At 42.1% G+C, this 13,927-nt stretch overlaps 1 protein-coding gene across 1 annotated transcript; it reads left to right on the plus strand.

Annotated features, from left to right (window-relative positions):
* Nucleotides 1–3,712: 3,712 nt before the first annotated feature.
* On the plus strand, nucleotides 3,713–8,432 carry cdc6 (cell division cycle 6 homolog (S. cerevisiae)). Its single transcript, XM_072462897.1, has 11 exons — nucleotides 3,713–4,042; nucleotides 4,352–4,636; nucleotides 4,893–5,092; nucleotides 5,852–6,000; nucleotides 6,561–6,667; nucleotides 6,873–7,012; nucleotides 7,097–7,197; nucleotides 7,295–7,353; nucleotides 7,444–7,613; nucleotides 7,701–7,841; nucleotides 8,315–8,432. Exons 1-11 carry the CDS (start codon nucleotides 3,715–3,717, stop codon nucleotides 8,402–8,404), a joined length of 1,770 nt encoding a protein of 589 aa, XP_072318998.1. The 5' UTR covers nucleotides 3,713–3,714; the 3' UTR covers nucleotides 8,405–8,432.
* The last annotated feature ends 5,495 nt before the right edge of the window (nucleotides 8,433–13,927 follow it).

Raw genomic sequence — 13,927 nt, forward strand, 5'->3', positions numbered from 1 at the left:
TCAAGAATGATATTGGAATGGACAATGTTGGGAAAAATACCATGAAAATATATTTAGCTACAGAAAACAAAATACTTGCTTTAAAATGTATTTTGTATTGTGTACCGTACATGGCTGATTCAGAGTGCTGTATTCTGAATACTTAGAATACATAATGCATTATGTTATAGTGTGAAAGTGTTTGTTTGAGCCGTTTGTTTGTTTCTCACTGTGTTTTCTATTTTTTTCTCTCAAATGCCTTTAAGTTTGAAACTTAAATTGTGTCATCAAATACAATCATGTGTTAACTTGATTTAAGGCAAGTAATTGTGAAAACCACCAAATGACACAGACATTTTACCAGAATACAGCTACTCTAAATTAGTATTCTAAAAATGTATTTTCTTCCCGATGCAAAGGAAGGGAATTTATGTAATTTATTTCTGACATTCAAATCTTGTAAATGTGAGAAATGACAAATTGGAAAGATCACTCCAATCAATGTCTAGTCTGCAAATGTTTTTAAAGAATTGCACAGATTGTGTGTGGTTTTATTTATGTTTTATGTTTAAACGTTGAAAACACACATAAATTTAAAAAAAAAGTACCCCAAAAAAAGCCAAAAATGTTCTAAATATCAACTCTTAAGTGTGAATTTGCCTTTTCAAGTGTCTAAAATCTCTCGGATTTATAATGGCATAATACAGGGTAAACTGGACTAAAGCTGTAACAAACGACCGATACGGCTTGTCCAGGTTTGATCCCAGTTTACTGTTCTGTTCAATTCAATCTTTGTTTATTCTGATTAATGATTTTTAACATATTCAAAGCTGTTTCATTGTTCTAACTTATGAATTACCCTGTTATATCATAATAAACTAAATTATACAACTGTACGTTTAATGTGTGATTGTTATTGTCATTCATTATTTTTAGTCACAAATGATGGTGTAGTCTAAGGCTAAGGTAATTTATTTAGTGGAATATGATTGTAGAATAGCTCTGGAAATGTCTATAAATGGGCTATTAAAGTTGCACACTGTACATTTTCTGAGGGAGGGTTGCTTTTTCCTAGTTGCACTTTATGGCACTAATATGATATTTTATTACATTTTATTGCTGAAAAATAACTTTTCTTCTCAGATCTGACCTGCTGGCGCCACCTGCTTGTGTCTGTAGGGAACACATTAAAACACTTAAAAACACTGGTCACTTTAACAATAATTTAATCAACAACTACTCACTGCACTGTTCACTTTTTGCACTACATCTGTAGATTTAACTGTACATTTTGCGTATATACTTAAGTCTATTTGTTTTTATCTCATTAGTTAATTTTATTATTATTTTTTTTTTTTAATGCATGTCTCATTCGATATCTTGCTTTTATTATTGTTCATTGTTGTATGTTGCACCGAATCAAGTTCCAAGACTGTGAATTTTGACAATGGCAATAAACCTTTTCTGATTCTTCTGAAATACTAGTTTAATGCCGTACAGTCATGATGCACTACTGTCCTCTCACAGTCCTGCAGGGCCATACTATATCCATCTCATGTATTTTATTTCTACTTCTGACTTTATTATTGTTGCCAACTGTGACTGTAATATTTATCTGACTTAAAAGAAGACTACTTTTGCTACAGGCTTTGAGTATTTCCTCCCCCGCAGCAGCTTCTCTCTTCTCTCAAAGACATGTCAACTCCACCTGATGGCCCAGTTCAAAGGCCTGTTTCCTGTCACCCAGCTGCAAATAAACTCATCAGTAAAAGACAGTCCTCTCTTTTATTGTTGATGTTTTCCCTTCAAACAGGTATTACAAATATTGCAAATAAAAGTAAAATATCAGAAAATATTTTACTGGGATTTTAAAACTATTTGTCTGGGACTTAAAACATTTTTTTTTTTAAAGTAGACGAATACCTTTTGGATGTATTCTTGTGTCCCACATTTTCATTTGGTGCTCAAAGTAAACTAAGAAAACAGTAACAGTAGCCTTTGGTGGAGTTGGTTTTGGCCATGGTGAGAGTTAGGGTAATTGATTTACTTTTATAAATATATTTTAAATGTGAGAAAACAGGGCCATGGGAACACGGTTATGGTTATGGTTATGCCATAACCATAACCTTATAACTATGATGCAAAACTTAACCATAACCTTATAACTATGATGCAAAACTTAACCATAGCCTTATAACTATGATGCAAAACTTAACCATAACAAGGTCCTGGTCTTTATTGGAAATGTACAACCACGTTTTAACCATGACAAAAAATGAAGAAAATGTCTAATGGTCTAAATTTTCAAACATGTGTCGGCACTTTCGCCACTTTTTGAGGTACAGTGAATAATAATAAACCGTTTTGTTATACTATAATGTGTCTTGGATCCTCTGTATCCAATTAACACACGTTTGTGAATTTAAGTTGTATAAAAGTTGTATTTTAATGTTTGTAGTGAGTAAACGTTTGCCACGTTTGCAGAAAAGAGACATTTAAAAACATTCAAACAAAGTGACGGGAGTTCGCGGGAAAAATAAATCCGCCAAAAGACAAAACCCCGCGCTGACGCCACTTCCGCCCGACGATCCGCCAATCAGCATGCGGATCCGAGAGCAGTGACGTCAGGGTGGACCAATCAGAGCGCGGTGGCGGGAAACACGGCTGAGACGAGAGCGTTTGGTCCTCGCGTTTCCCAGTCAGTCCGCGGCGAAAACGGGAGCAAAGAAGACACAAGAAGAAACCAGGGACGGCATCAACGACTCTGTAGACTTTTAAGAACGTACTGCAGCTTCCACAACCAGGCAGGTTAGTGTAAACATAAGAAGTCTCACGTTTTCGGACGGTTTTGTTTATTTTTTGGCAGCGCGGCAGCAAATCTCCCGCGTAGTTATGATGTTTCTCGCTGTAAGACCACGATTGTTTCATGTTAACCTTAATATATGTATTATCAAACTGCGTGCTATGAACAAGAGTCATATTTACAATACGGAAAATATGTTAAAAGTGTAGATTACTTACGTTTTAAACACATTTTTAGCTCTTTTGCACCCGGAAGCCAAATCTCCCGCTTCATTGCGTTACTGGATATCAAACTTCTCTCAAAATACATCCATTGTTTTACGTTTTGCTAAAGTTATTTTAGAGTGGATGTAACCCGTATACGTTGTAATAAATATAGAGTTTCGTACCAAATTAGATCAAGGACTATTTATTGTAAAAATGTGCTACTTTAGCTGAGCTTTGTCATTTGGCGCCATTGTATTGTTTGTGCTGATGACTGATTTCTGAAGTATTATTTTACTTTAGCTGAATGTTTTTTTCAGTTTTTCAACTTCAAGATCATAGTTTTGTGTAATCTTCTACAATCTTTGAGGGCATTTCAGTACATTATTGAAGTATTAAAGCCCAAAGTCTTGATGGAAACCGAGGTTTTCGCAGATGCGTGAGAAAAGAGGTCGACAATGGCACTATAAACAAGACTATTATGATGTAAATACCTCTCTTTGTTAGTTTAAGTGGAGGAGGTAGCTTTTTGTCATTTTAAGTTTGATCACAAACATCACTCCAGTAGACCCAGAATGTCCCAGGAGTCAGGGTCTTAAGGATGTGAAGGAGGTCGTGGTGTCAATTATGAACAGTCGGAAAATGTGGGGGGAAACATTTTAATGTCGTACTTCGAGAACATCCCAGTGTATGTTTTAATCACTGTCCTTTTTGTTCCTGACAGACACGATGCCCAGCACTCGCTCTCAGGGCCGAGCTCAGCCGCAGCTTCGTTTTCCCCGTCGTAAATCCTGCCGTGCCTCGACTCGCTCGAACAAAACCGACCCGGGCGAACGTCCGACCACAGACCCCATCAAAGAGAACACCCCGATGTCCCCGCAGCGGCTCCAGACCAAACCTGTCCTCCTGTCCCCGCGGCGACCGGCCGAACAGCACCTGTCCCCGCATCGCCCCGTTTCCCTGACACCCCTGTCTCCACAGCGACAGAAGCTCCCGCAGACGCCGTTGTCTCCGAGTCTAACGGGCAGGGTCCCGCTGAGCCCCAGGAAGCGCACAGGTGAGGGGTTTAGGGCGCTGCACACTAATGTTCTACTCCCACAACAGGGAACTGATGACGACCAATTCATAACTTTACCCTTTTTAATTATTGGAAGAGTTATTATTTTAAGATTTAAACATTTTATAGGGGTTCTAGTTTCAAAAAAAGCAGTGCTACAAAGAGTCATGATATGAAATGTAATAACTGACTGAGGCCAAAATCGTAAACTGAACTAGACCCAATAAATGAATGGATGGATACGATTTCTATGTGAGTTTGGTGGTACTTGAGGCTAACGTTTCTCTCGTTTCCCTTTGGTTCTTTCAGGAGAAGAAAACGGCTGTAACGTGTCGACTCTGGGTTCTCCCCCGAAGCAGAGCAAACCGTCTCCTCTCGCGTCTCCACGTCGTCTCGCCTTCACCGAAAACTCGGAGAACTCTCCGTCTGTGGCGCGGCGGCGGCTGATCCCGACACCGTCTCCACGCAAACCGCAGTCGCCCTGCCCCGCCCAGAAGTACTCGCCGCGGAGACAGGAAACACCCACAGGAAGTCCCCGAAAGTCCAGACTCGACTCGGACAAGAAGCCGCCGGTCGTGCGGCTCTTTGCTGACAGTAAGAACAGTTTGATCTTTCACTGCGTTTGTTCAAGGGTCGATCTTTACTTGGAATGTTCCGCAGTGTGGCATTAGGCGCACCACAGCACTTTCTTAAATTAACTAGTTCTGTTCACATAAAAACCAGGTACAGCGGCTTAAAAAAAAAGAAACATTTGGGCAGGTCAATATAAATAGATTCAAAGAGTTATTGCTCGATGGGTTTCATATTTTTCATCTGTTCCCCTCTAATGCTGCTTTGCTTCTCTCCCCAGAGTCAAGGTTCCTGAGCGTGAAACAGGCGCTGCACACCGCGGTCCCTGAACGCCTCTTGTCCCGCGACACCGAACGCACCACAATACAGCAGTTTTTGGAGGAGAAGGTTTTACAGAAGAAACCCGGGAGTCTGTACATCTCCGGAGCCCCGGGAACAGGCAAAACGGCCTGTCTCAACTGCGTCCTGCACGAGATGAAGGTGAGAGCCCGGCTTAGAGAGTATTTAGAATAGTTACGGTTAAGCCGACAACAACACAACAGTCTGAATTTTAGCAGCGTGCGGCAAAAGCTCAAAAGACGAGTGAAATCTGAAAAAGCTGCTATTGTCTGATGGGCAAATGGAAATGCCCACAACTCTAAAATATTAAGTTTGTACCTTTTTTTTTTAGAGCTGGGTTTCGATTCAAATTTCAAGAATCAATTCGTTAATGTTATTAAAAATGAAATGTATTTGAACCGTTTCCTTCACTTCATGACTGTGTAGAGAAGCAACATATTAAAACTAGTATTATATCAATATTAAACAGCAAATCTTACAAGTGTTGGTAGTTACTGATGGAAGACTGATGAAAAGGTTAAGGGTCAATCTACCTTCAAGAAAGATAATCCAGGAGTCCTGAATTATCTTTCTTGAAGGTAGATTGAAGTTCACTGAGGGAAATGTAGAAAAGAATTTTAATTAAAAAAAAAAAAATCGATCTTTGGACGTACGAATCGATAATCGGTCATTAATATGCAAATCGATTATTTCAACCCAGCTCTATTGTACCTGAAACTCCTGTAAACAGTTGAATTCAATACCCTTTTCTCCCTTTAATAATATTGTGTTGAAGTGTCCTTTATCTCTCATTGTCAATATATTTAATGGCAGTGTTTGTCATTTGGTGGGCCACAACCAAATGTTTAGGACCCGCCCTGGTCACAAGGGCACACTAACCCCGCCCCCGTGTCTCCCCAGTCGCAGTTGTCCTCAGTGCAGACGGTGACGGTGAACTGCATGAGCCTGCGCAGCTCTCACGGCATCTTTTCCCTCGTGTCGGAGAAACTGAAGGCGCCTGGAGGTCCGAACGAGCTCCGGAAAGTCCTCACCGCTCCGGGACGCGCCGTGTGAGTTTTACTGCACCAACACTGCAACTGTGGTTTTCCTGACGAACAATGCGGTTAGATTCGAGGTTTACGGTGTTAAATTTGAACAGAATCTCATTATTAAAATGTAAAAAGCGTCCGGTGGACTGTGCAAAAAGACCAATGGACTGACTAATAAACAAACCACATTTACTTATTCTTATTTTATTCATGATTCTTTTGGAAATTTGACTGACTTTGGACAATTGGACAATTTAATGCGAATTTTAATTTTAATTTTATTTTGCTATATTTATTTTTTTGAAAAATCTAACATTAAAAGTAGTGAAGTAGAAGTGCAGTTTTACTTTTTAAAAATATTTAAACCGCCATGGCTCTTATTTTAGCTGTCTTTAAATGAGAAGAAATTGCATGAAGTTTTTTTTTTTTTTAATTCAGTGTTGAGATTGATTTAAAGTTATGCAAAAACTTTGTTGAAATTTGACTTTTTCTAGGGGAAAAGCCGCATATCATCAAGTTCCTTTTTTAGCGGAAAAGCCACAAAATGAATAATAATAAAGTTTTTAAATTGTGCTGCTCAGGCTGTTGGTGTTGGACGAGATGGACCAGCTGGACAGTAAAGCGCAGGACGTTCTTTACACCATCTTCGAATGGCCTCATCTCCCAAAGTCCCGCCTCTGTCTCATCGGTGAGTCACTATTGGCCGAAACCACAACTTCAGACAACTGACGCTAACTTACATGCTGAACCCACATGACTCCAGTACAATTTTAGATTTAATTAAGAAAACGTTTGTTATATTTGACCCAGAGAAACGCTTGTCCAAACGTGCCTTTATCTAGAGTCCAAACTGTGTCAAACTCTAAATGTCTTTTTTTAATGTCTTCTTTTAGGTATTGCCAACGCTCTGGACCTCACAGATCGGATCCTTCCTCGCCTCCAGGCTCGGCCCGAGTGTCGCCCCCTGCTGTTGAACTTCCCTCCCTACAGCCGCCTGGAGCTCACGGCCATCGTACAAGACCGACTCGAGCAGGTGCGACGGCAAACGTGGAAAACGCGATCAGTCTAAAGTTAGTCATTATGAAGACGATGTGTTGACGACGTGCTGTCTTTCCAGGCGTCCGCAGAGAACCTTCTGGACGCGGCGGCCGTTCAGTTTTGCGCTCGTAAAGTTTCGGCCGTTTCGGGAGACGCTCGGAAGGCTCTGGACATTTGCAGGTAAACGATCAGCACTGAGCCACACGTTCTCGTTTACGCATTCCATAAACGTACAAAAGCTTTTAGAATTGCATCTTTATCGATTTTTGTTTTTCAGGAGAGCCGTGGAGATGGTAGAATCTGACGAGAGGAAGAAGGCGGCGACGGAAGCTAAAGGTGAGGACTTTCTTTCTTGATTTGACATGAAGAACAAATGAAATATGATGGATTCCTTCGCTTTACTAACCGGAGCCTTGTCCGTCCCAGCGTCTCGTGTGAGCGTTCCTCAGGTCGCCCGTGTCCTTGCCGAAGTTTACGGGGACAGAATGGCGGCTCAGACCGAAGGAGAGAGCTTTCCTCTTCAACAGAAGCTGATTGTCTGCTGCCTCCTGCTGCTGATCAAGAACGGAAAGAGCAAAGAGATTCCACTGGGAAAGGTACGACTCGCGCGATGAGATGATCTTTGTGTGAGCCGCGATGAAGGATATCGACGTCTGATATATTTGTTCTTTGTGTCTCTGCAGCTCCACGAGGTTTACAGCCGTCTGTGTGCGCAGAGGCAGGTGAGCGCCGTGGGACAGAGCGAGTGTTTGTCTCTGTGCGGTTTGTTGGAGAGCAGAGGAATCTTCGCCCTCAAGAAAGCCAAAGACGCTCGACTCACAAAGGTGCGCGCTCTCACCGGAAATGCTGCTTCCGCTTATCGTGCAGCTCATTTTCAGCCGTAGAAGTGATTTTATTCAACATTCAAGTCTCGTCCCACTTAAATGTTTCATTCGGCTGTTTTCCACCGCAGCTCATGGTGTTGGGCTAAATTTGTTGGTTTAGAAAAGGGAGTATCCTGCGTTGGGTTTTGTTGCAAACATCAGGGCTGTAACGATTAAACTGGAATAATGGCGAACTAATAAAAATCGTAACCTTTTTATCTGGACTAAACCAACTCTAAACCACAAACAAATCACTTTTTATAACAAAGATGGGCCATTATTAAATCAAAAGTAAAAAAAATTAAAAAGTAAAGATTTTTATCCATAATGCACTTTCCATTTTGAAGCCTTCACTTACTTCAACCTTTTTATTTGGTGAAAAACGAGAGGGACATAAAACATTTCAAAAACTAACTTCCAGCTTTCACTTGTAGATTTTCTTGAAGATCGAAGAAAAGGACGTGGAGAACGCTCTGAAGGATCGAACTCTTCTCGGGAGCATTTTGGCCGCTGGACTCCCATGAATACTTTTTACAGATCTGCTTATTTTGTTGAGCTTTTTAAACAATTTTATCAATCTCGTTTTTGCTGAGAAGCTGTACAGTTCATTTTTATACTGTAGATATATTTTTCTCCCCGAAGTTTGAATCAAATCAAATGTGCACCAGGTGCTCTAATTTAAAGCATGTACATATTTGCTGCAAATAAATGTACAAATGTTATGAAATTGTCTGTTTGATTTTCACTGTTTGATTATTGTCTGTGGGCGATTTTTAAGAAATTTGTAAGTCACGTGACTTATTTCGTCACACATGCTGTTGCATCTTCGCTGTTAGTCATAGTATCAAATCTTTTCATTTTAATGAGTCAGAAGTTCTGGGCTTGAGTCGCTGACACTTAAAAGACAAACTTGTGGACATCTGCTCTTCCTCTGCACTGGACACGCCCTCACAAGCTTTCAAGAGCACAGACTTTGTGTCTGATCCTAAATATAACACCCGGACAGTTAGAAATTGGCCTACTTGCTTTAACGTGCCTAACGTTTATTAGCATAGCCACGTAATACTATGTAAACTATTAGCCGGCTGCTAACGACCTGAAACAATCAGCTCAGCCTCAGTCCACTGGTCTCTCCTGACCAGTCGAACAAATGGTCCAGTCTTTGTTTTGAGACTTCTTGTTGGCACTGCCCACAGTGAGCATGTGACTTTTGTCCTCGAGATGGCAGTAGCAACGAGTGTCACTTTGGACTCATGAATTCATGATTTGAAATTAAACTTTTTCAGATTTTTTTTGGCCTCCAGGTTTTATCAGATGAGGGTGGAAAACACTGTGGCCGGCTGCACTTGGAACCTGGCATACCACTCGACCACTGGGCAGCGCAAAACATTTTCAGATTTTGAGTTTATGGAGCTCAATGGTGAGGTTTGGGGTCCTGGAAGTGAATTTCCAATGTGTGACTTGATGTTTTCCAGCCCTGATTCAGATTGCTGCCATTGAAGTAACAAATGACATCCGTTTGAGCAGTGATTTAGGCAACGTCTCAATCGAACTGCTGCTTTTGACACTGTTAATCATGGGATCCTCAGAGATTAGAGGGCTGTGCCCCAAGGGTCAATCCTGGGACCCCTGCTATTCAACCTCTACGTGCAGTTAGGTCGGTTAATACGTAACAGCGATGTGTCCCATTACAATTATGCAGATGACCAGCTGGTGCCAGAGTCAGGACTAAGCATGGACCGGCCTCCTGCTGGTGCCCAGTGTCAAGACTAAACATGGACCGGCCTCCTGCTGGTGCCCAGTGTCAGGACTAAACATGGACCGGCCTCCTGCTGGTGCCCAGTGTCAGGACTAAGCATGGACCGGCCTCCTGCTGGTGCCAGTCAGGACTAAACATGGACCAGCCTCCTGCTGGTGCCAGTCAGGACTAAACATGGACCAGCCTCCTGCTGGTGCCAGTCAGGACTAAACATGGACCGGCCTCCTGCTGGTGCCCAGTGTCAGGACTAAACATGGACTGGCCTCCTGCTGGTGCCAGAGTCGGGACTAAGCATGGACCAGCCTCCTGCTGGTGCCCAGTGTCAGGACTAAACATGGACCGGCCTCCTGCTGGTGCCCAGTGTCAGGACTAAACATGGACCGGCCTCCTGCTGGTGCCAGAGTCAGGACTAAGCATGGACCGGCCTCCTGCTGGTGCCAGAGTCAGGACTAAGCATGGACCGGCCTCCTGCTGGTGCCAGTCAGGACTAAACATGGACCAGCCTCCTGCTGGTGCCAGAGTCGACTAAACATGGACCAGCCTCCTGCTGGTGTCAGAGTCAGGACTAAGCATGGACCGGCCTCCTGCTGGTGCCAGAGTCAACTAAACATGGACCAGCCTCCTGCTGGTGTCAGAGTCAGGACTAAACATGGACCGGCCTCCTGCTGGTGCCAGTCAGGACTAAACATGGACCAGCCTCCTGCTGGTGCCAGAGTCAGGACTAAACATGGACCAGCCTCCTGCTGGTGCCAGTCAGGACTAAACATGGACCAGCCTCCTGCTGGTGCCAGAGTCGGGACTAAGCATGGACCAGCCTCCTGCTGGTGCCCAGTGTCAGGACTAAACATGGACCGGCCTCCTGCTGGTGCCAGAGTCGGGACTAAGCATGGACCAGCCTCCTGCTGGTGCCCAGTGTCAGGACTAAACATGGACCGGCCTCCTGCTGGTGCCAGAGTCAGAACTAAGCATGGACCGGCCTCCTGCTGGTGCCAGAGTCAGGACTAAGCATGGACCGGCCTCCTGCTGGTGCCAGAGTCAGGACTAAACATGGACCGGCCTCCTGATGGTGCCCAGAGTCAGGACTAAACATGGAATGGCCTCCTGCTGGTGCCAGAGTCAGGACTAAACATGGACCGGCCTCCTGCTGGTGCCAGAGTCAGGACTAAACATGGACCGGCCTCCTGCTGGTGCCAGAGTCAGGACTAAACATGGACCGGCCTCCTGCTCACCCAAATGGAAAGATGAGACATTTGTGAAATATAACACACACGTTTATTTTCTGATATTGTAGTAAACATATTTTTCATCAAAACAAACTCAAAGCCTTGGATCATATTTCAGTCCTTCATAATAAGCTTCAGTATTTTAACAAACCGTAACACAAAATGTAAATCTATTTCCAGAAATATGTGCATAAAATATACAGTATTTACATCTGAACATTTGGATTTTAACAAATTCAAATAAAATACACAAAGTCATGCCTGAACATCCCTAGAACTGCATTTCACAAGCACAAAACTGAAACACATCAATATTGATTCACTTATTTTAGTTTTAGCACAAAAACCTCATTGAAATAAATGTCTTTGGCTGAAATATTTAAAATTTAAAATTGAGGATTTTAGATTCAACTTCTTTCTTGCAGCCATAAAAAAAAACTTGTGAATTAAATAAATGATTAAATAAAATAACCTTAACCTTTAACTCCAGAGCTCAGAGTCAATACAATGTCACACATTTGACCGATATTTGGCATTTTATATTCTGAACAGTGGAAGAATCGTTACTTAAGTAAAAGTACATGTATAAAATGTACTTTGAGTTTGAAAAAAAGTTATGATTTTTGCAATTTCTTAAAACAATATCTAGATTAATGTGATGTGTTTTTGTTTGCGGAAAAAATACTATGTACTTAAGTCCAAAAGTTGTAGTGCACTAGAAAAGTCTGCTCTTGAACGTAGTAAAAGTAACAAGAGTTCACTGTGAAAACGTATAACAATGCATAGAAACAAAAAGGAAAAACAGTACTTTTATTTCTGTACTTTGTTACTTATCACCACAGACTCTAGATAAATATATTTTTCACTTAAAAGAATCCTACTTTTTAAAGTCAAATCAAATCTAAATCACAACCTCCAGACTTTGTTTTTTAAAGATCTTGCGTCGCTGAAATGTCGCACGAAATCGAGTCTCCTCGTTGTTTAAAAGAGAACACAAAGCAAAACTAGGGATGTCAAGACTATACTCACAATAATCACCACACTAAAATGTATTAACATCGCAATTTAACAATTGTTCGCAATTATTGACTTCACGAACGATAAAATCCAAACGTGGCACTCCTCAGTGTGAGACCTGCTTCATGAAATCAAACTTTCGGAACAATCAATTTGACATAAAGTGCAAGATAAAAAGCTCTTTGCCTTTAAGTTTAGTCTTTGGAGGACAGGATTTTCATTTTGCTTCTAAAATCATATTTCTTATAATTTAACTAAAATACATATTTTTTCTATTTTAATAATATTTTTTTAGTCTTTACGATTATATTGTGACCTACATAATTACGGTTATTGATTAACCTAATAATCTTGACATCCCTAAATAAAACTGGTTCATACTGGGGGGGGGGAAGCTTGAATTTGAGGTTTTTGTGAATGGTTTTTCGAATGGCCTGACTCTGGATCTAGTACGAGGCGCTCGCACTGGTTTGGTCCTGGTTTGAACCCAGTTAATCCTGGTTTAGTCCCGGTTTCAGGGTGTTGAACTGTGAACCTTTGAGTTGAATTCTAGAATAGACAAAATGAGTGGTTTCAACATAGATGTGGTGTCAAAATGCTTTCAAGTGCAGTGGGAACGATGGTTTCCTCATGATGGCAGCGTTAGAGTTGAACAAAGAGGTCAGATTTATCCAAAATGGCAATTGTGCTTTTCAGAGACGTGCTGCTAATCTACATATTATACTACATCTAAATCACTATTTAATTCATTTGTTTTACCCATTTTTAGTTTGCCATTTTTATTGGTTGAAACTTGATAAGTACATTTTGAGGTCAAAACAAGATAATGAAGTGGTAAATGTTATGGTCTATTCACGTTTCTTGCTTAACTTGAATCTCAATAATGACATTTACAGAGAAAGTTTAAAAGATTCCAGATGAAGTAAGAAAATGCAGTTATTGAGATAATGCAAAAAAAAATAGATATTCATTTTACTCAATATGTCCCACCCTTAATTAAGCATTCATCTTTGTATTGCATTTGCTCTCCTTGTTTTCAGTGATTCAGGACTTCCTGGACTCTTCTTGCTCGTCTCTTTTGCTCAGATGGAGTTGTGCAGCTCGTCCTGGACTCTTCTTCCTCGTCTCTTTTGCTCAGATGGAGTGGTGCAGCTCGTCCTGGACTCTTCTTCCTCGTCTCTTTTGCTCAGATGGAGTTGTGCAGCTCGTCCTGGACTCTTCTTGCTCGTCTCTTTTGCTCAGATGGAGTGGTGCAGCTCGTCCTGGACTCTTCTTCCTCGTCTCTTTTGCTCAGATGGAGTTGTGCAGCTCGTCCTGGACTCTTCTTGCTCGTCTCTTTTGCTCAGATGGAGTTGTGCAGCTCGTCCTGGACTCTTCTTGCTCGTCTCTTTTGCTCAGATGGAGTTGTGCAGCTCGTCCTGGACTCTTCTTGCTCGTCTCTTTTGCTCAGATGGAGTGGTGCAGCTCGTCCTGGACTCTTCTTCCTCGTCTCTTTTGCTCAGATGGAGTGGTGCAGCTCGTCCAGGACTCTTCTTCCTCGTCTCTTTTGCTCAGATGGAGTGGTGCAGCTCGTCCTGGACTCTTCTTCCTCGTCTCTTTTGCTCAGATGGAGTTGTGCAGCTCGTCCTGGACTCTTCTTGCTCGTCTCTTTTGCTCAGATGGAGTTGTGCAGCTCGTCCTGGACTCTTCTTGCTCGTCTCTTTTGCTCAGATGGAGTGGTGCAGCTCGTCCTGGACTCTTCTTGCTCGTCTCTTTTGCTCAGATGGAGTGGTGCAGCTCGTCCTGGACTCTTCTTGCTCGTCTCTTTTGCTCAGATGGAGTTGTGCAGCTCGTCCTGGACTCTTCTTGCTCGTCTCTTTTGCTCAGATGGAGTTGTGCAGCTCGTCCTGGACTCTTCTTGCTCGTCTCTTTTGCTCAGATGGAGTTGTGCAGCTCGTCCTGGACTCTTCTTGCTCGTCTCTTTTGCTCAGATGGAGTGGTGCAGCTCGTCCTGGACTCTTCTTCCTCGTCTCTTTTGCTCAGATGGAGTTGTGCAGCTCGTCCTGGAC

Source organism: Eucyclogobius newberryi, unplaced genomic scaffold (genome assembly GCF_026437365.1).
Source record: "Eucyclogobius newberryi isolate DKJ021-1_F unplaced genomic scaffold, fEucNew1.0.hap1 SCAF_4, whole genome shotgun sequence".
Taxonomy (NCBI): Eukaryota; Metazoa; Chordata; class Actinopteri; order Gobiiformes; family Gobiidae; genus Eucyclogobius; species Eucyclogobius newberryi.

Excerpts from the sequence above, each read along its gene's own strand:
- cdc6 (XM_072462897.1), top strand. The coding sequence starts at position 3,715 with ATGCCCAGCACTCGCTCTCAGGGCCGAGCTCAGCCGCAGCTTCGTTTT. Across the intron at positions 6,668-6,872 it reads GTCCCGCCTCTGTCTCATCG|GTATTGCCAACGCTCTGGAC; the intron begins GTGAGTCACTAT and ends GTCTTCTTTTAG. Across the intron at positions 7,614-7,700 it reads AAGAGATTCCACTGGGAAAG|CTCCACGAGGTTTACAGCCG; the intron begins GTACGACTCGCG and ends GTGTCTCTGCAG.